At 47.2% G+C, this 22,666-nt stretch overlaps 1 protein-coding gene across 3 annotated transcripts in view; it reads right to left on the reverse strand.

Annotated features, from left to right (window-relative positions):
* The window catches only part of LOC119974801 (kynurenine 3-monooxygenase), a 102,565-nt gene that overhangs the window by 42,592 nt on the left and 37,307 nt on the right, over positions 1–22,666 (reverse strand). For all 3 annotated transcript variants that reach the window (XM_038814084.1, XM_038814069.1, XM_038814076.1), the window contains exons 5-6: positions 7,126–7,174; positions 6,953–7,040 (exon numbers count right to left, since the gene is read on the reverse strand). In XM_038814084.1, the coding sequence (XP_038670012.1) occupies positions 6,953–7,040; positions 7,126–7,174 (137 nt within the window). The remainder of the gene's footprint in view (positions 1–6,952; positions 7,041–7,125; positions 7,175–22,666) is intronic.

Below are 22,666 nucleotides of genomic sequence, written 5' to 3' on the forward strand. Positions count from 1 at the left end.
GTATGCGTGCTCCCCTTCAACCTGATGGTGTTCCCTGCCCCCCCCCCTTTGATCCCCCCTTCCTATCCTATCCTTCCCCCGCTTTTTCTATCAACCCCCACCCCTCTCCCTCCCCCGGTTAGTTGTTGGTTGCAAACAGGTCTATAAAGATATTTGTGAACTTCTTCCACATGTCGAGGATTTTATTTTTTCTGGTTGCAGGAACTTGGCCAGGTCTGAAAGCCACTCCAAGATCCTGAGTGGCGCTGCTGACTTGCAGCCGAGCAGAAGTCTCCATCTTGTGATTAGTGAGGGGAAGACCAGGGCATCTGCCCTCTTCCCTGTCCAGAGCACTGGATACTCTGACACCCCAAAGACCATCAGATATGGGCACAGCTCCATCTCGACCCCCACCACTCTGGTCATAGCCTTAAAAAAGGCTGCCCAGAACTCCCGGAGTCTGTACCAGATGTGGATGTGGTTGGCCAGACCCCCCTGACACTGTTCACACTTATCCTCCACCTCTGGGAAGAACCCGCTCATACGTGTCTCAGTGAGTTGTGCTCTGTGCACCACCTTGAGCTGCATCAGGCTTAGATAGGTGCAGGATGATATGAAGTTGATCCTGTGCAATGTCTCGATCCAAAGTCCTCCCCTTATCTCCATGTCCAGCTACTCCTCCCATTTCCATCTGGCCTGGTCCAGTGGGGTCCTGACTTTTTCCATGAGTCGTCCGTAGATGTTGCCACATTTGTTGTCCCCTAACCAGACCAGCCCTACCATTGTGTCCAGAAATGTGTCCCCGGGTCTCTGGAAGAACGTTTTTGTCTCCTTGCAGAGAAAGTTGTGTAACATAAGAACATAAGAACTAGGAGCAGGAGTAGGCCATCTGGCCCCTCGAGCCTGCTCCGCCATTCAATTAGATCATGGCTGATCTTTTGTGGACTCAGCTCCACTTTCCGGCCAAAACACCATAACCCTTAATCCCTTTATTCTTCAAAAAACTATCTATCTTTACCTTAAAAACATGTAATGAAGGAGATTCAACTGCTTCACTGGGCAAGGAATTCCATAGATTCACAACCCTTTGGGTGAAGAAGTTCCTCATAAACTCAGACCTAAATCTACTTCCCCTTATTTTGAGGCTATGTCCTCTAGTTCTGCTGTCACCCGCCAGTGGAAACAACCTGCCCGCATCTATCCTATCTATTCCCTTCATAATTTTAAATGTTTCCATAAGATCCCCCCTCATCCTTCTAAATTCCAACGAGTACAGTCCCAGTCTACTCAACCTCTCCTCATAATCCAACCCCTTCAGCTCTGGGATTAACCTAGTGAATCTCCTCTGCACACCCTCCAGCGCCAGTACGTCCTTTCTCAAGTAAGGAGACCAAAACTGAACACAATACTCCAGGTGTGGCCGCACTAACACCTTATACAATTGCAACATAACCTCCCTAGTCTTAAACTCCATCCCTCTAGCAATGAAGGACAAAATTCCATTTGCCTTCTTAATCACCTGTTGCACTTGTAAACCAACCTTCTGTGACTCATGCACTAGCACACCCAAGTCTCTCTGAACAGCGGCATGCTTTAATATTTTATCGTTTAAATAATAATCCAGTTTGCTGTTATTCCTACCAAAATGGATAACCTCACATTTGTCAACATTGTATTCCATCTGCCAGACCCTAGCCCATTCACTTAACCTATCCAAATCCTTCTGCAGACTTCTAGGTAACGACAGGTACCTAAGCTTGTTCTCTTTCAGAAGTTTCTGTAAGTCCCCCCCCCCAGGGTGGGAGTTTCAATTACAACAGTACATAATAATATCTGGAAAACCTGATGAGAAATGGCAGCCAGTATGAATAAACCTCACCTACCATATATGGATGTGCCATTCATTGCTACCACCTGCGGTGATGTGCCTGTGCCCAGTTCTGTATATGGTTAGCAATGCGACCTCCAACCAGCTGGTGGCGATAGAGTATCATGTGACTCGAGACACCTGCCAGTTGGTAGTAAGACGTACAAGAGGATAGTCGTACTTAGAGCTTCAGGAGAATTCACTTTATTCATTTAGTAGCCATCGTCTGTCTAATTGTTTGGTAGTTATCTTTCCACGTGTTTGTTAATAAATCATTTTTCTAGTTAAACAATTAGATGTTCTGTGTACATCATTACCATGGTCATAACACAGAACACAACACCACCAATTACAATCAAAACAGAATTACAGGTTAAGCATACTTTTCTGATCTTGGAATACTTATACTGAATGGGACCAGTAATGGGGTTACTGATACATAATTACTGCGCTGAATGGCAATCATTTTAACTTTTCTCACCAGGTGCAAAATTGGGAATAGTGAATGAGCAGCATGTTTCATATCTTGACCAAGAGAGAAACCAATCAGCTCCCCTTGACATTCAATGGTATCCGCTGAATCCCTCACCGTCATCTTCCTAAGGGTTAACATTGGCCAGAAAATGGACTGGACTAGCCATTTAAACACTCTCGCTACAAGAGCAGGTCAGAAGCTTGGAATTCTGCGGTGAGTAACGTTCCTCCTCACTCTCCAAAGCCTGTCAACCGTACTCAATGTACAAGTCAGTAGAGCGATGGAATAGTCTACCCTTGCCTGGATGAGTGCAGCTCCAACAACAGGCAGGAAGCTCAGCACCATCAGGACAAAGCAGCTTGTATGATTGCCTCCCCATCCAGCATCTACAACATTCACTCCCTCCACCACCAACGCAGCGGCAACAGGGTTTACGACATACAAGATGAACTGTAGCAACACACCAATGCAGCTTTGTCAGCAACTTCAAAACCCATAACCTCAACCACCTAGACGGTCAAGGACAGCAGACCCATAGAAATACCACCACCTGCTAGTTTTCATCAAAGTCACACACCATCATGAGTTGGACTTATATCGCTGTTCCTTCCTTGTCACTGGATCAAAATCCTGGAACTCCCTTGCTATCAGTACTATAGTATATTATATCCACACCATTAGGACACCAGCAGTTCAAGAAGGCTGCTCACCATCATCTTCGTTGTGTTATGGAAGAGGTGTTTTCAGAACACCAAAATGTATCATGAAGTTCAACCAACCCCCACCTTTAATGGATTGATGCTTTTGAAGCACACAGCTTGTTCCCCAGGTGTAGTATTACAATTATGGACACGTGGTTTTAAAACAAAACAATGTTTATTCCATGAACTCAAATTAACCTTTTAAATAAACATCGAGTCTCTTAACACTCCATACTTCAAAGATAACCCCGAAAATAATACAACACTACCCAATCCTGCAAACTGTTCCTTTACACATCCAAAAGATTTAACAAATCCTTCAAACAGAAGCACATTAGATTTATATTCAATACCGAGACCTTTTTACAAATCCGATTTCACCAAAGGATTAAGAGATAGTCCTTCATGGCAGAGATCACCAGCAATGCAGCTCACAACCACACCCAAGCTTTCATCAAGCTGAAACTAAAACTCCCAAAAAGCAGAAGTGAGCTCAGCCCCCCCCCCCCCCCTCCCAACACACACCATGACATCACTTCAGTAATATGATCAGCTTCATTTCTTAAAGATACATTTCTTAAACATCCAATTCTTAAAGGCACTCTCACATGACAATTGTAATTAAGGATTGGGCAATGAATGTTGTCATAGCCAGCGACACCCACATCCATGAAATAATTTTTGAAAGTCATTGACTTTAACAAAGACGAAAAATCGGAAAAGGTATAAAAAACATTTTTCTTCACTACAAATTGCTGATTCGCTTTCTTCCTTTTTATTGCTTGGCAAGTAAAGGTCGAATCAACCCATTACGTTAAAAACATTGAACTAAGAACACCGAAACACGCATCTTATCTTTCAAGCAAGGAAGGCAAAGTCAGGGCACATCAGGAAGTAATTATTACTAAATTAACAGGAATGGCCTATCTGCTCCAGAGTCACATTGACATAAGAACATAAGAACATAAGAACATAAGAACTAGGAGCAGGAGTAGGCCATCTGGCTCCTCGTGCCTGCTCCGCCATTCAATGAGATCATGGCTGATCTTTTGTGGACTCAGCTCCACTTTCCGGCCCGAACACCATAACCCTTAATCCCTTTATTCTTCAAAAAAATATCTATCTTTACCTTAAAAACATTTAATGAAGGAGCTTCAACTGCTTCACTGGGCAAGGAATTCCATAGATTCACAACCCTTTGGGTAAAGATGTTCCTCCTAAACTCAGTCCTTAAATCTACTTCCCCTTATTTTGAGGCTATGCCCCCTAGTTCTGCTTTCACCCGCCAGTGGAAACAACCTTCCCGCATCTATCCTATCTATTCCCTTCATAATTTTATATGTTTCTATAAGATCCCCCCACATCCTTCTAAATTCCGAGTACAGTCCCAGTCTACTCAACCTCTCCTCATAATCCAACCCCTTCAGCTCTGGGACCCCTCCAGTGCCAGTATGTCCTTTCTCAAGTAAGGAGACCAAAACTGAACACAATACTCCAGGTGTGGCCTCACTAACACCTTATACAATTGCAGCATAACCTCCCTAGTCTTAAACTCTATCCCTCTAGCAATGAAGGACAAAATTCCAATTAGCCTTCTTAATCACCTGTTGCACCTGTAAACCAACTTTCTGTGACTCATGCACTAGCACACCCAGGTCTCTCTGCACAGCAGCATGCTTTAATATTTTATCTTTAAATAATAATCCCGTTTGCTGTTATTCCTACCAAAATGAATAACCTCACATTTGTCAACATTGTACTCTATCTGCCAGACCCTAGCTCATTCACTAACCTATCCAAATCCCTCTGCAGACTTCCAGTATCCTCTGCACTTTTTGCTTTACCACTTATCTTATGGTCATCTGCAAACTTGGACACATTGCCCTTGGTTCCCAACTCCAAATCATCTATGTAAATTGTGAACAATTGTGGGCCCAACACGGATCCCTGAGGGACACCACTAGCTACTTATTGCCAACCAGAGAAACACCCATTAATCCCCACTCTTTGCTTTCTATTAATTAACCAATCCTCTATCCATGCTACTACTTTACCCTTAACGCCATGCATCTTTATCTTATGCAGCAACCTTTTGTGTGACACCTTGTCAAAGTCTTTCTGGAAATCCAGATATACCACATCCATTGGCTCCCCGTTATCTACTGAACTGGTAATGTCCTCAAAAAATTCCACTAAATTAGTTAGGCACGACCTGCCCTTTATGAACCCATGCTGCGTCTGCCCAATGGGACAATTTCTATCCAGGTGCCTCGCTATTTCTTCCTTGATGATAGATTCCAGTATTTTCCCTACTACCAAAGTTAAGCCCACTGGCCTATAATTACCCACTCTCTGCCTTCCTCCTTTTTTAAACAGTGGTGTCACATTTGCTAATTTCCAATCCACCGGGACCATCCCAGAGTCTAGTGAATTTTGGCAAATTATCACTAGTGCATTTGCAATTTCCCTAGACATCTCTTTTAGCATTCTGGGATGCATTCCATCAGGACCAGGAGACTTGTCCACCTTTAGCCTCATTAGCTTGCCCATCACTACCTCCTTACTGATAACAATCCTCTCAAGGTCCTCACCTGTCATAGCCTCATTTCTATTAGTCACTGGCATGTTATTTGTGTCTTCCACTCTGAAGACCCAAAAAACCTGTTCAGTTCCTCAGCCATTTCCTCATCTCCCATTATTAAAACTCCCTTCTCATCCTCTAAAGGACCAATATTTACCTTAGCCACTCTTTTTTGTTTTATATATTTGTAGAAACTTTTACTGTCTGTTTTATATACTGCGCAAGTTTACTCTCATAATCTATCTTATTCTTCTTTATAGCTTTTTTAGTAGCTTTCTGTTGCCCCCTAAAGATTTCCCAGTCCTCTAGTCTCCCACTAACCTTTGCCACTTTGTCAGCTTTTTCCTACAATTTGATACTCTCCCTTATTTCCTTAGATATTCACGGTCGATTTTCCCTCTTTCTACCGTCCTTCCTTTTTGTTGGTATAAACCTTTGCTGAGCACTGTGAAAATTTGCTTGGAAGGTTCTCTACTGTTCCTTAACTGTTCCACCATAAAGTCTTTGACTATATGAATAAATATAAAATAAAATATAATATAAAATATAAAAATAACTATACTCCAGAAATGGGTTTTGAGGTCAAATACCTTCCAGTGATCTAATGCTCCTACTGTATGGGGTTACGTGAAAAAAGTTTGCCAAATACTCATTCCTAACTGCAGTTCTTCTTTATTGAACAGTCTTCAGGTTCAAAGAAGCCTTACTTTGCCATCCTTCCTAATCCTGACAACAGCTGTGTTTTATATTTATCATCCTGACTTCTACCTGGTGTACTGCAATTCATGATAGTAGCACCAGCTGCCATCATTATGATATTGTAATTGAGTAGAAACTGATCATGGAAAGAGACAAATAGAGAATGCGAATGCAGGGAGGAGTAAAATGCTATTTTAGTGAGAAACAGGCAGAACCAGCATCAGACCTAATTTGCTTGCTGTAGACGAACACTGATCCCAATTTAATGATGCAGACCTGCTGGAAAACAAACCTGGAATTTCAGGATCCTTTTGCTGACACACATATTGATTTATGGGGATATTGTACGAATATTAAGATACATGCACATGCACACACGAATCCCCGTGCCCACAAACAGAGACACAGGAGCAGCTGGCTTTGCTGAAACTCCTGTGTGACCGAAGTGCAGCTGCTCAGATTAAGCTAAACCAAAGATCAAATGCTGAAATTCCTCAAAACATCAATATAATGTGCCTTTTTAACACTTGCAGCACTGCTAACTCGCCACAGTACCACAAACTTCATGGTGGTCTTCACTACAAATGGTGAAGTAAATAGAAACTCAATTATGACCTGTACAAAATTGTGGTGAAACACAAAACAATTACCTGATAAATGTCAATATCCCGTTATCAGCATTGTAGTGTTGCAACTTTTCTTCAAAGATTAACTTGACATTTGGGTATTGGCTAGCCTCTGTGAATGCAAACAGATAAAATAAGCTTCAATAACAGATAAGAAATGGGACAAAGAATTGTTTAGAAGCCCAGCATTTACTCACCAAATAATAGTATTCGGTTTAAGTTTGTTCTGTCCACAGACAAGATATACTGAAAGACAATAAAAAACAATTAAACATCATTCCCAGATGCAGTGGCAATAGGAATATGGTAAATATTATCAGCCACTGGCCTTGACAAATGTAATTATTGTTTTTGGCTAGTTTAGTAATACTGTAATTTTCGGAAAATAACATGCACCAGTTTTCTGTTTTTCCACTCAAGCATAAAGCATTGTCTGACAGAATGTACAGAGATAATGAGGTGGGAAGGAGTGCATGTCTATTAAGCAGATATCTTTGATTTTGAATTTACTACAAACATCCTCTATCCTGCTCCCAATGAACCATCATAAAATCTCTCAGGCAACATCAGCATTTGTAAATTCAAATGATCAACTATCCCGACACAGAAGGTCACAACCAAAAGCAGTCCAAAATGTTGCTTAACAAAAGAACTCCTAATAAAGGGTTTTCGTCTAAATATCTCTAGTTGTCCAGTTGCTTTTTGTTTGTCTTTTGTGAAATTTATGATGAGGGTTTATTATTAATTTTCCGTGTTCTTCTTCCAAATTCTACCCTATAAAACAAGAAAACAAGGTGGCTGGCTGCTGGTTACCCTCAAGGGCTTCATGAATGGTTGTGGTTCATTAACCCCTTCTGCAGGCTTTACTCATTTTCTTGCATGTATGGGTTATTTGAAATAGCTGGTGAGTCCATTTTGAGATACAATTCTTTCATTCATACATTCTTCTACCATGTCCCCTGGTGCTTGGCATTCTCTCATTGGGTTAAGAAATATTTTTATTGAAGGCATTTTTCATGTGTACAAAAATACGCAAGGTTCCAGCCCCGTCGGCTCAAACCTATTGTTGTCACACATCGACCCCCACAGCGACATGCCTTTCAGATCGAAATGTTGCCTATACTGGTTCCAAATCCTTAATGTGTAGCCAATGTACTCCAAACTAATCCTATTCATCCAGACACAAGCCTTCAACACCTTATGCAACAGCTGAACCCAATCCACAAACACCTGCCTGACCCCGAACCATCCCAAGGACCCCGAACCATCCCAAGGCCTCCAACCGATATGCCCATTCAACCCAGTCAAACAACTTCTCTGTATCCATTGCCACCACCACTTCCAATTCTTGCCCTTCTGAGAGGGCATCATAATAACATTGAGCAGCCTGCGTACATTCACCAAAAGCTGTCACCCCTTCATGAATACCGTCTGGTCCTCTCCTATCACCCCCGGCATGCAATCCTCTGTCCACAATGCCAGCACCTTTGCCAACAACTTTGCATCCACATTTGACAGTGAAATCAGACCCACAGTGCTCCGGATCTTTATCCTTCTTTAAGATCAGTGATATAGAACAATGTGGGGAGGAGGTGTGCTCCCCCTCGCCATCGACTCATTATACATCCCAACAAGCAGAGGCCCCAGCTCCGACCCAAACTTTTTATAAAACTCAGCTGGAAACTCATCTGGACCTGGTGCCTTCCCGCCTGCCTCATCCCCACACAGTCCATCATCTCCCTCAGCCCAGATGGGCCCCCATTTCCTGCACTTTCTCCTCCTCCACTCTTGGGAACTCCAGCTCATCCAAGAACCGCCTCATGCCCTTCTCCCCGGTCAGAGGCTCCGATTCATGCAAAGACCCCAATCACCCCCTCGGGCTCCAACACACCATACCTCTCTCATCCCCTCAACCTTCCAATCTCTCTCACCACCACCTGCTTTCTCAACTGATATATCCTGCTCGCTTTTTCCACAAACTCATAAACTGCCTCTCTGATGCGCCGCTGCTGCCTGATGCCTTTCCTGTGGAGACCAGCCCAACCTCCAAATGGAGCCTCTGTCTCTCCTTTAGCAATGCCTCCTTTGGCGCCACCGAATATCTCCGATCCACCCTCAGGATGTGCCCCTCCTCCCGTTCCACTCTCCCATGTGCCCGAATCACAATAAATCCCCCCCCCCTTACTACCGCCTTCAATGCCTCCCACAGTATGGAGGCCGTGACCTCCCTTGTATGATTCAGCTCCACATTATTTTGAATGGCCGCCCTTCCCCTCTCACAGACCCCCTTGTCCACCAGCAATCCCACTCCAGCCTACTAGGTGACCACTGAGCCTCCCCTTACATCACCCACCGTATCCACCCAGTGCGGTGCATCGTCAGAAACCACTGTCGGCGGATACTCCGAACCAACCACCCCCCGTTAATAGTGCCTTACCCAGTACAAAGAAATCTATCCAGGTGTACATGTGAAAAGTACGGAAACTCCTTCGCCCTCAGCCTCCCGAACAGCCCAGGGCCCACTGCTCCCATAGGTTCCATAAACGCATTAACTCTTTCTTTATTTAAAAAATATTTTTATGAGTGCATATGTAATTTTCATAATAATAACAGCAACATAATCATGGTGCAATAAACATTTCCATCCTCATCACATTCTTCACACCCCCACCAATAAAGCAATAGTCTAGCACTAACCCACCCACCCCACCCTCCCCCCTCCCCAGCCCTTGGATATCTGCTTCTGCTGACCTTTCAATTATCTCTGAGAAAGTCGTCGAACGGCTGCCACCTCCGGATGAACCTTACCATCGACCCTTTCAGGGCGAACTTTATTTCCTCAAGACTGAGAAACCCAGCCATGTCACTACCCCAGGTCTCTAACTTCGGGGGCTTCGAGTCCCTCCACATTAGTAGGATCCATTTCCGGTCAACCAGGAAGGCAAAGGCCAAGACTTCCGCATTTTACAACCCCTAAACTTCCAGCTCTTCCGACACTCCAAAGATCGCCACCTCTGGACTCGGCACCGCCTGTGCTTTAAGTACTGTGGACATAGCCGTAGCGAATCCCTGCCAAAACCCACTAAGTTCGTGCATGCCCAAAACATGTGGACTTGATTCGCCTGACTTCCCGCGCACCTCACTCACCTATCCTCTACCCCGAAAAACTTGCTCATCCGGGCCACCGTCATGTGTGCCCGGCGGACTACCTTTAACTGTATCAGGCTAAGCCTGGCACATGATGAGGATGTGTTAACCCTGCTTAAGGCATCCACCCACAAACCCGCCTATCTGGCTCCCCCAGCTCGTCTTCCCACTTGCCCTTTAGGTCCTTTATCGGAGCTTCCTCTGACTCCATAAGTTCTTGGTAGATATCTGCTACCTTCCCCTCTCCCACCCAGGTACTACTCTGTCCTATATCCCCCGTTGTGGCAGCAGCGGGAAACTCGGAACCTGCCTTCTCAAAAAATCTCGTAAATGCAAATATCTAAACCCTATTCCCTGCTGGCAATTCAAATTTATCCTCCAAAGCTTTCAGGCTGGGGAAGCTCCCGTCTATGAATAGATCGCCCATTCTCCCAATTCCTGCTCTCTGCCATCCCCAGAACCCACCATCCAGCCTACCCGGTACAAACCGATGGTTATTGTAGATCGGGGTCCAAACCAATGCACCCTCCACTCTCTTACATCTCTTCCACTGCCTCCAGATTGTCAGAGCCGCCACTACAATCGGAATTGTGGAGAATCGGGCCAGCGAGAGCGGAAGAAGTGCCGTTATCAGTGCCCCAATCGTGTTTTTACTTACTCCCACAACGCCCCCCCCCCCCCCCCCCCCCCCCTTCCTAATCATGGCTATAATAGCCGCCCAGCATTAGTTACAGAAGTTCGGCATCGCCAACCCACTCTCCCCCAGACTACGCTCCAACAACACTTTCTTCACTCGCGGGGTTTTACTCTCCCACACAAAGCCCAAAATAATCTTGCTCACTCGTTTAACAAAGGCCCTCGGGATAAAGATGGGGATGCACTGAAAGACAAACAGGAATCGGGTGGACCGTCATTTTCACGGTCTACACCCTCCCGCCAGTGATACCGGGAACATGTCCCATCTCTTAAAGTCCCCTTCCATTTGTTCTGTGAGACGGGACAAGTTTAACTTGTGCAGCGTCTCCCATTCCTGAGCCACCTGGATTCCCAGATATCAAAAGCTCCTTCGCTCCATTCCAAACGGAATCTCTCCCAGTCTCTTCTCCAGCCCTCTCACCTGGATCGCGAACATCTTGCTTTTCCCGACGTTCAATTCATACCCTGAAAACCTGCCAAATTCCCAAATTTCCCCCATCCCCACTAACGAGTCTGAGATATACAAGAGCAAGTCATCTGCATAAAGTGAGACCCACATATATACAAACCTGCCCTCCCTCTGAGGGCATCATAATAACATTTAAGAGCCTTCTATCATTGGCTGTGAGTTATCTGCCTTTTGCAAATCCCGTCTGGTCTCCCCCTATTACCCCCTGGACACAATCCTCTAGCCTTGTGGCCAAAATCTTATCCAGCAATTTGCCATCCACATTCAGGAGGGAGATTGCTCCGGATCCTTCTCCCGTTTCAAAATCAATGAAATCGGGGCCTACAATATTGTTGGGAGGAGGACTCCGTTCTCGCTTGCTTCATTAAATGCCCTCACCAGCAGTGGGCTCAATATCTCCGAAAACTTCTAATAGAATTCCGCCGGGTAGCCACCCAGCCCTGGGGCCTCACCTGACTGCATGACCTCCAACCCCTCCATTATTTCCTAAATTTCAATTAGGGCTCCCAGCCCTTCCACCAGTTCCTCCTCCACCATCGGGAACCTCAACTGACCCAAGAACTGCCTCATCCCCTCCACACCACGGTGGGGTTCCGACTTGTATAATTTACTGTAAAAGTCCTTAAACACCTCATTCACTCCCACTGGGTCCAGGACCGTGTTCCCTCCTCTATTCTTTACTCTCCCTACCTCCCTGGCCGCCTCCCTTTTTCTGAGCTGGTGCTTTAACATTCTACTGGCCTTTTCCCCATACTCATAGACTGCTCCCCTTGCCTTCCTCAATTGTTCCACCTCCTTCCCTGTGGGCAGCAGCCACGACTCTGCCTGTAACCTCTGCCGCTCCCTCAGTCACCCTGTGTCTGAGGCTTCCGAATAGCTCCTGTCCACCTGAAGTATCTCCCCAACTAACCTATCCCTCTCAGCTCGTTCCACCTTTTCTCTACGGGCCCGTATCTAGATTAATTCCAGGTAATTCTGGATGGGCTTTTTCACCCACCCACAGACCACGTCATCTGCTAATAACCCTATATCCAGCCTCCATAGCGGGCGTTGTCCTCTCTCCATAATAACGTGTAGATCCATCCCATGTGGGGCATGATCCGATACTGCCATTGCCGTGTACTCGGTATATGCCATCCCCGGTAGTAGAGCCCTGCTCAGAACAAAAAAGTCGATCCGAGAGTCTCCCTTGTGGTCATGGGAGAAGAAAGAAAATTCCTTCGCTCTTGGCCGTGCAAACCTCCATGGGTCTACTATCCCATCTGATCCATAAACCCCTTCAATTCCTTTGCCGCGGCTGGCACCCTCCCTGTCCTGGGATTTGACCGGTCCAATTCTGGATCAATGACTGCATTGAAATCTCCCCCCATGATCAAGTTATGTGACTCTAGGTCTGGGACCTTACCTAGCACCCGTCTCTTAAATTCCATATCGTCCCAGTTCAGAGCATATACGTTCACGAGTACCACCCGCATCCCCTCCAGCTTCCCAGTCACCATTATGTACCTGCCCCCCGTGTATGACACAATTCTCCCTGCCTCAAATGCCACCCATTTGTTAATCAGGATCGCAATCCCCCTGGTCTTCAAATCCAGCCCTGAGTGGAATACCTGGCCAACCCACCCCTTCCTCAAACTAGTCTGACCTGTAACCTTTAGGTGTGTCTCTTGTAACAGTGCCATGTCCACCTTCAGCCTCCTCAAATGTGCGAACACGTGAGCCCTCTTGACTGGCCCATTTAGCCCTCTAACGTTCCAAGTAATCAGCCTGGTCAGAGGACTTCTGGCCCCCTCCCCCGCCGACTAGCCATCACCCTTTTTAGGCCAGCCTCCAGCCCGCATCTTCCACCTCCTCGAGGCATCCTCGGCCTCCCGTTTGTCCCCTAGTAACAGTTCCTCCTGCGTCAGCAAAGTAGCTCCCCCCCACCCTCCCTCTCCCCCAGTATCAGCACCAGAAACTCAACTCCCCACATCAAGCTTATCACCTGCTCACCCCCCACTGTGCTTCTGTGAGTCAGCTGACCTAGCTGACCTGATAGCTCCCGCCCAAACATACTATCTCCCCATTGTTCTCCCTCCTACCCTGCTTGGACATACATATTTAAAACATCACATTTCCCAGTAAACAAACATAGAAAAAATCCCCTCCACCCAGCTCCTCATGAAACAAAGTTACCTTTAGTAACAGAAACAGCCCCTTATTATCATAGATTATCATAGAATTTACGGTGCAGAAGGAGGCCATTCGGCCCATCGAGACTGCACCGGCTCTTGGAATGAGCACCCTACCCGAGGTCAACACCTCCTCCCTATCCCCATGACCCAATAACACCACCCAACACTAAGGGCAATTTTCGACACTAAGGGCAATTTACCATGGTCAATCCACCTAGCCTGCACATCTTTGGACTGTGGGAGGAAACCGGAGCACCCGGAGGAAACCCACGTACACACGGGGAGGATGTGCAGACTCCACACAGACAGTGACCCAAGCTAGGAATCGAACCTGGGATCCTGGAGCTGTGAAGCATTTGTGTTATCCACAATGCTACCGTGCTGCCCCCTATACAAGACACTACTTATTCAAAACAGCGGAAAAGTGATTTCCACCAAATCACCACTGCAAAGCTTGAGTCAAAGTTTCAGTGTCTTTAGTTCACATCTAGTCTTTTGTGCTTGATGAAAGCCAATGCATCGTCTGATGTTTCCAAGTAAAATTCCGATCCTCAAACGTGATCTACAGACGGGCCGGATACAGCATCCCGAACTTCACCCCCTTCTTAAAGAGGGCCGATTATGCCCGATTAAATCCAGCTCGCCTCTTGGCCAAATCCGGGCCCAGGTCTTGATATATGCGCAACTCACAGTTCTCCCACCTGCCGCTCTGTTCTTTCTTGGCCCATCACAGAATATGTCCCTTGTCCAGGAACTGGTGCATTCGTATCACCATTGCCCTCGGCACTCATTCTCTCGGGGCTTCTTCGCAAGGACTCTATGCGCTCTATCCACTTCCAGGGGCCGTGGAAACGCCTCGGCCCCCATCAACTTTTCCAACATACTTGCCACATAAGCCCTTGCGTCCGATCCCTCTCTGCCCTCAGGGAGGCCGACGATTCTCAAGTTCTGTCTCCTGGACCTGTTCTCCAAGTCCTCCAGCTTCTCCTGTATTCTTTTCTGGCGGTCATTCATCATCTCCACCTTAGCCTCCAGCACGCTTATACATTCCTCGTCCTCGGACACTTTTTTCTCCACTTCCTGAATTGCATGCCCGTGGGTTTCTTGAGCCTGCACCACCTGATCAATCGATGCCTTAATCAGGTCCAGCGTGTCTTTCTTAAGCTTGATGAAACATTCTTCAAAAAACTTTAACTGTTCCGTCAACTACTGTGCCGTCTCCCCGTGGACCTGCTTCCCCGCCATATTTTCCCACATTGCCGGCTCTACCCGCGTTTTTCTTGTTGAACTTTGTCTTCTTACACGGCTACTTCTAGTCCAATTCTCCATACACTAGTGGGTGATTTCTCCTCACCGTCTCATTCTCCACTAATTTATCCAGTAAAATTCAGGAAAAACGGGAGAAATGGTCAAAAAATTCTGTCACAAGCGGGAGCTATCAAATGTGCGACCTACTCCTCCATGGCCGCCACTGGAAGTCCGCACCAACTCTTTCACCATGGCAGAGATCGTCAGGGACCTAGCACATGACTGGTCTAACCAAAGTTCTGGAACTGTATTGAAATCTCCGCCCAGAATAAGCCGATGAGGGTCCAGGACATGAATCTTCCCTAAAATCCGCCTCACAAAATCCACGGCCATCCCAGTAAGGGGCAAAAACATTCATTAACACCACAGGCGTCCCCTCCAACTTCCCACTAAGCATCACATTCGTGCCCCCCGGATGTGCTACGATATTGCCGACCTCAAAGGCCACTCTCTTGTTGACCAGCACCACCATCACCCCCCCTCGTCTTCATAGCCAACCTCCAGTGGACTACTTGCACCACCACCCATACTCAGCCTCGCCTGATCCCCCAGCTTTAGCTAAGTCTCCGAAGAAACACAAGGTCCTCCTTCAAACTCTGAGTGTGCGGAAATATCTGACCGTTTAACTGGCCCGTTCAGCCCCCGCATATTCCACGTAATCAACCGGGTGGGCGCTCCCACCCCCACCCCCACCCCCCCCCCCTTCCTTGCCGGTCAGCTCCTTCTTTATCCCGCTCCCCTTGTCCATGCCCCACACTCCTCTGGGCCATAAGGCCATAAGACATAGGAGCAGAATTAGGCCACTCGGCCCATCGGGTCTGCTCCGCCATTCAATCATGGCTGATATTTTTCTCATTGCCATTCTCCTGCCTTCTCCCCATAACCCCTGATCCCCTTATTGATCAAAAACCTATCTATCTCTCTCTATAAAACACTCAGTAATTTAGCCTCCACAGCCATCTGCGGCAAAGAGTTCCACAGATTCATCACCCTGAAGTAAACCCTCCTCATCCCTGGTTTAAAAGATCGTCCCTTTAGTCTGAGGTTTACCCTCTGGTTCTAGTTTTTCCTACAAGTGGAAACATCCTCTCCACATCCACTCTATCCAGGCCACACAGTATCTTGTAAGTTCCATAAGATTCCCCCTTCATCCTTCTAAATTCCAATGAGTACTGACCCAGAGTCCTCATCTGTTCCTCATACGACAAGCTCTTCATTCCAGGGATCATTCTTGTGAACCTCTTCGGAACCCTTTCCAAGGCCAGCACATCCTTCCTTAGATAATAATAGTCTTTATTGTCACAAGCAGGCTTACATTAAAACTGCAATGAAATTACTGTGAAAAGCCCCTAGTAGCCACATTCTAGCACTTGTTCGGGTATACAGAAGGAGAATTCAGAATGTCCAAATTACCTAACAAGCACGTCTTTCGGGACCTGTGGGAGGAAATCGGAGCACCCGGAGGAAACCCACGCAGACACAGGGAGAATGTGCAGACTCCGCACAGACAGTGACCCAAGCCAGGAATCGAGCTGGGGACCCTGGCGCTGTGAAGCAACAATGCTACCACTGTGCTACCGTGCCGATATGGGGCCCAAAACTGCTCACAATACGCCAAGTGTGTTTTGACCAGAGTCTTATACAGCCCCAGAAGTACATCCCTGCACTTTTATTCTATCTCTCTCGACATGAATGCTAACATTGCATTTGCCTTCCTCACTGCCAAATGAACCTGCATGGTAACCTTAAGAGAATCTTGAACCAGGACTCCCAAGTCCCTTTGTGCTTCAGATATCCTATGCATTTTCCTGTTTAGAAAATAGTCTGTGCCTCCATTCCTCCTTCCAAAGTGCATAACCTCACACTTTTCCACATTGTATTCCATCTGCCACTTCTCTGCCCACTCTCCTAGCCTGTCCAAGTCCTACTACAACCCCCTTGCTTTCTCAATACTACCTCTGCATATCTTTCTATTATCTGCAAACTTAGCAACAGTGCCTTCAGTTCCTTCTTCCAGATCGTTAATGTATGTTGTGAAAAGTTGTGGTCCCAGCACAGACCCCTGAGGCACACCACTAGTCACCAGCTGCCATCCTGAAAAAGACCCCTTTATCCCCACTCTCTGCCTTCTGCCAGTCAGCCAATCTTCTATCCATGCCAGGATCTTACCCTTAACACCATGGGCTGTTAACTTATTTAACAGTCTCCTATGCGGCATCTTGTCAAAGGCCTTCTGGAAATCTAAATAAAACAGGTCCATTGGTTTTCTTTTGTCTAACTTCCTTGATACTTCCTCAAATAACTCTGCCATGCTGACTCAGTCCTACTTTACCATGCACTTCCAAGTACTTCGCGATCTCATCTTTAATAACAGACTCTAAAATCTTACCAATGACCGAAGTCAGGCTAACCGGCCTATAATTTCCCGTCTTCTGCCTCCCTCCCTTCTTAAACAGTGGTGTTACATGAGCAACTTTCCAGTTCTCTGGGACCCTTCCTGCCTCCAGTGATTCCTGAAAGATCATCACCAATGCCTCCACAATTTCCTCAGCTATCTCTTTTAAGACCCTGGGGTGTAGTCCGTCTAGTCCAGGTGACTTATCCACCTTCAGACCTTTCAGTTTCCCTAGAACCTTCTCCTTAGTAATTGTCACTGCACTCACCTCTGCCCCCTGATTCTCCTGGAGCACTTGCATCCCACTGGTAAGACACCATGAAGACTGATGCAAAGTAACTGTTCAGTTCCTCTGCAACTTCTTTGTTTTCAATTACTACTTCTCCAACCGTGGGTTGCACGGCAACATGGTGGTTAGCACAGTTGCTTCACTGGCCCAGCGTCCCAGGTTTGATTTCTGGCTTGGGTTATTGTTTCTGCGGAGTCTGCACTTCTCGATCCTGGTCACAGAAAACAATGCCCCTAACTATGCTATCTCCAAATAGGGCTACATTTCATTTTTCTCCCCCACTTGAACAGCTCCCTGTACCATGGTGGTGTGGCCAGTTTGATCATCCTCCCTGGAGTCCCTGTTCCTGTCCACACAGGGAGCAAGAATCGCGAACCAGTTGGACAAGTTGCAACCCTCCCTCCGGGATCCCTCTACCTGCCTCACTCATAGTCACACCCTCCTGTCCCTGACCACTGGCCGAATTCAAGTGGCAGAATTCTCCGTAGCCCGAAGGCGAAATGTGAACGCCGATTGGGCGGAGAATGGCTCCCGACACCAAAATCAGGGCAGGCGTCGATTTGATGGCGGTTGGTGATGCTCCGCTCCCTCCAAATTGGTATCATCGGAACACGCGCCGTTCTCTCCAAATTGGTATCATCGGAAATAGTCGCAATGCTGTTGGCGCATCATCAGCCGACCCACCCGCGATGCTCCACCTCCAATGGGCCGACTTCCCGACGACATGGGCCATGTGTAGTCCCAGCGGTCGTGAGCCTGGCGTGCCGGCTGTGGACAGTGTCCAGCGCCGCCACACTCTGCCGGGATCCGTGCCGCTGGCTGGGGGGCTTCTATTGGTCTGGGGGGAATGGTGGCCATGAGGTGGTCTGTGGGTCAGAGTGGGTGGGTACGTGGTCCAACACAGCTGGCGCATGTTTTCCGGCATGACCAGTGGGGGTGTAGGCGTTGGCGGCTGTAACCTGTCAGCCCTGCGTATGAACAGCCCGGGACATGGCGAATTGCCGGCCGTTTTCCACGCAGTCCGTGGTTTCACGCGGCGCAGGTGCTTGCCCCTCACCGGTACCCAAATCGGTGAAGTGTCCGCTCCGATTTTCCCGTCATGAAACACTAAGGATCCTCCATTGGCATCGTCACTTAGCCTCAGTAAAGGAGAATCCAACCCAAGGTATTTAATCTAAGGGGCGTGACTGCCTCCTGGAACACAGTGTCCGGGTAACTCTCCCCTCCCTGATGTGTCAAAGATCCAAAGCTCAGAATCCAGCTCATCAACTCTGAGCCAGAGTTCCTCAGGCAACCAACACTTACTACAGACATAGGGTTGGATTCACCGACTCTGGGGCAATGCCCCAATGCCAGCGTGGGAACAGTGGCGTTTTACACCAGAAAAACTGTCACAAAACGGCCACCGACTCCTCGTTTTGCTGGGGGCTAGCAGGCCGATAGCATAGAGCACCCGGCTCTAGCTGCCGATATGCCCTGGAGAATTGCCGGGTCCGTGGACACGCATGTGCATGGTGGCATCCTGCAGCGGCTGTGTCGTTCTACATGGTGGACGCAGCCTGAGGACCCTGCCCGCAAAATAGTGTCCCTCTTGGGCCGGCTCGCACCACTCTCCCAAAGTGCCCCCAGCCCCGAATAATGGCCCCCTGCCTACAGATTTGCCCGATCCCGACTATGCTGGTACTGGACTGAGTCCGCAGCCGCCATGCTGAGTTCCCGACGGATGAGACCATGAGAGACCCAAGCCATCGGGAACTCAGCCGGTCAGGGGCGGAGCATCAGGGGGCGGGCCACAGGCAATGTCCTGAGGCCGTCGATACCTGGTGCAGTGTACACTGCAAGTACGCCACTTTGGAGGGGGGGGGGGGGGTGGAGCATCGCAAAAGCGGCACCCCCACCCCGATTTGGTCAGAAACTTGGATTCCCCGGCCATTCGCCGAACTCGATTTCGGTGTCGGCAAGAGGAGAATCCAGCCCCCGGTCACTAGGAGCCACAATGGGGTCCACCAGCTCCCACATCATGCAGGAACAACACATCACCTGATTCTCCATCTATATTTCATTTAATTAGTTTTTAATTTGTTTTTTTAATTTAACTTTTTTTATATTTCTCCTTATTACCTCAAAGCATTTTATGACCGGTAATATAAATGGATTTTCAAATTTACCACAGCTTCCCTGTTAGCCAATCAAATCAGAGTCTGAACCCGTGTCAGTTTCAGGGAATCAAGAGAATCACTCACCTTCCCCAGAAGTGAAACCCCCAGAATACCGAGGTAAGATTTTTATATCACTTACCTTCCCCCACAATGCTCTCTGCTTCTCCCGTTCACAGCTCCTGGGCCCTCCCCAAGATGTCCGGTGTCATCCCTCCTTAACCAACTGTGCCTGGCAACATTTCCCACATATGCAACCCATCCCCCATGTGTAACCAAACCAAAAAACACCCATCACCCCCCCCCCCCCCCACAATGTTGTGTCGAACTAGTCTGAAACTAAGATCAAATCAACCTATTCCCAATCATTCTAGTGCACTCCATATGCCTATCCAATAACCACTTGAAATTTCCGAAAGTGTCAAACTCCACTACCATAGCTGGGAGTGCGTTCCAAGCCCCAACCACTCTCTGAGTAAAGAACCTTCCTCTGACATCCCTCCTATTTCTTCCACCATGAACATTATGGTTATGCCCCCTTGTAACAGCTACATCCACCCCGAGGAAAAAGTCGCTCAACGTCCACTCTATCTATCCCTCTCATCATCTTATACACCTCAATTAAGTCATCTCTCATCCTCCTTCACTCCAATGAGAAAAGCCCTAGCTCCCTTAACCTTTCCTCATAAAACCTACCCTCCAATCCAGGCAGCATCCTGGTAAATCTCCTTTGCACCCTTTCCAATGCTTCCACATCCTTCCTATAATGAGGTGACCAGAACTGCACACAATAATCCAAATGTGGTCTAACCAAGCTCTTGTACAGTTGCAACATAACCTCACGGCTCTTAAACACAATCCCCCTGTTAATAAATGCTAACACACTATAGGCTTTCTTCACGGCTCTATCCACTTGGGTGGCAACTTTCAGAGATCTATGGACATGAACTCCGAGATCTCTCTGCTCCTCCACATTCTTCAGAACCCTACCGTTAACCCTGTAATCCGCATTCAAATTTGTCCTACCAAAATGAATCACCTCACACTTATCAGATTAAACTCCATCTGCCACTTTTCAGCCCAGCTCTGCATCCTATCAATGTCTCTTGGCAGCCTACAACAGCCCTCCACATTATCCACTACTCCACCAATCTTGGTGTCATCAGCAAATTTAACAACTCAACCTTCAGCTCCATCATCCAAGTCATTGATAAAGATCACAAACAGCAGAGGACCCAGCACTGATCCCTGTAGTACACCGCTGGTGACTGGGCTCCAGGATGAAAATTTACCATCTACCACCACCCTCTGTCTTCTAAGTGATAGCCAGTTCCTGATCCAATCGGCCAAATTTCCCTCTATGCCATGCCTCCTTACTTTCTGCATGAGCCTCTCAAGCTGCTGCCTCTTAATTGTTACACTTCTTGTCTGGCGAGCCATAAATCGGCCCCACCAGAGGAGAATTGCAGCACAGTGGCAGAGTGGTTAGCAATGCTGCCTCACAGCGCCAGGGACCCAGATTCAATTCCGGCCTCCGGTGACTGTCTGTGTGAAGTTTGCACTTTCTCCATGTGTCTGTGTGGTTTTCTTCCTGGTGCTCCCGTTTCCTCCCACAGTCGAAAGATGTGCAGTTTAGGTGGATTGGCGGTGATAAATTGCTACTTAGTGTCCAGGGATGTGTAGGTTTGGTTAAAGGGTATAGGAATAGGGCAGGGAAGTGGGCTTAGGTGGAGTACTATTTCAGAGGGTCGTGCAGGCTCAATGGGCCGAATGGCTTCCTTTGGCACTGTACGGATTCAATTCTATATTTCAATGCTTCTGCACCATTCGCCAGCAAAACACGCCTCTAAGCAGGTGGGTGATAGATTACCGATTCATTGATTTCCTGGTTGTTTCATTGATTTATTTGGGACATTGAAGAATTGATGCAGTATATTTTATAATTCATTGCATAGACAGAATCCACAAGGTCAATGTGACCCATAATCAATGTGATTCAGATAAAAAAAATAGGAGTTGCTGTGAAGGAACTTTATATATGAAGAGAAAGGTACATAAAGGTCCCTTGTAATGTTTTAAAAGTATCATAGCCTACCAACAGAAAGATTTAGTAATAAAAATGTATCAAAAGCAAGGTTAATGCAAGCACTTTGGGGAGGATTCAAGTGTTGATGTCAACAGAGAATCCGTGGACTTTCACGACATAAAAATCGGCGCGCACCTGCACCAATTTGGCTACTATTAAAGGGTTAGCACCGGTGCCGTGTGAACACAATCAATTCCAATGAAAAATGGTGCAGGATTTGCCGGGTCAGTGATTGACACTCGGGAGGTTGACAAACTGCAGCCGCACATACACATTACAATCCCCACACACACTCATCCCAGCCAAAACGACGGCACTGACTGTGCTGGAGTGCACCTATACAGCTGATGGATCGCCTGGGGTCAGAGGGCACCCAGGCGTGCCCTGGGGGACACCTATATGACCCATGACACCAGGTTCAAAGTGGGCTGTTAGCGGTGTGCGTAGCTGCATGGCTGCCTTGCCGGCTGCGGCAATGGTGTTCCGTGTCCATCCACCCTGACCCCACATCCCACCTCCTGGCCACTCCCCACTACTCCCCAACCCTGGCAGAAGATCTCCTGTCAACGGCACAATGTCAGCAAGCTATGGTGGTGTTGGACCCTTTTATGTATTGTTTGATATTTCATTTCTAAGTTTTAATTCAGTTTTCATGCAAGTGTACAAAAGTGAATATTTAGCAATAAAGTTGTATTCTGAACACCTCCAATCAACTGGACCCGTGACTCTTATTTTGAAGATAAATAAGAGCTCCTGCAGTGGGGAATGTAATGAACTCCAATTGGCTTTATTGGTTGGCCAATTGGAGTATGAGCTCCCTCAATGATAGCTCATTGAGGGGGCCCATATAATCACCTGTGTAGGCTTTGTGAGCAGTCTTAAGTTGACTGGACTGCTAGCAGCACTGTTTGTAGCTGCTCCTGTAATATCGTTATTGTAAATAAATATTGGTGTGGTGACGGAACTCCTGCCTCCTGTGGATTACTACAGGGAAGGGCCAGATTTTTCCACCCTGAAC

This window comes from Scyliorhinus canicula, chromosome 1, assembly GCF_902713615.1.
Source record: "Scyliorhinus canicula chromosome 1, sScyCan1.1, whole genome shotgun sequence".
In the NCBI taxonomy this organism is placed as follows: Eukaryota; Metazoa; Chordata; class Chondrichthyes; order Carcharhiniformes; family Scyliorhinidae; genus Scyliorhinus; species Scyliorhinus canicula.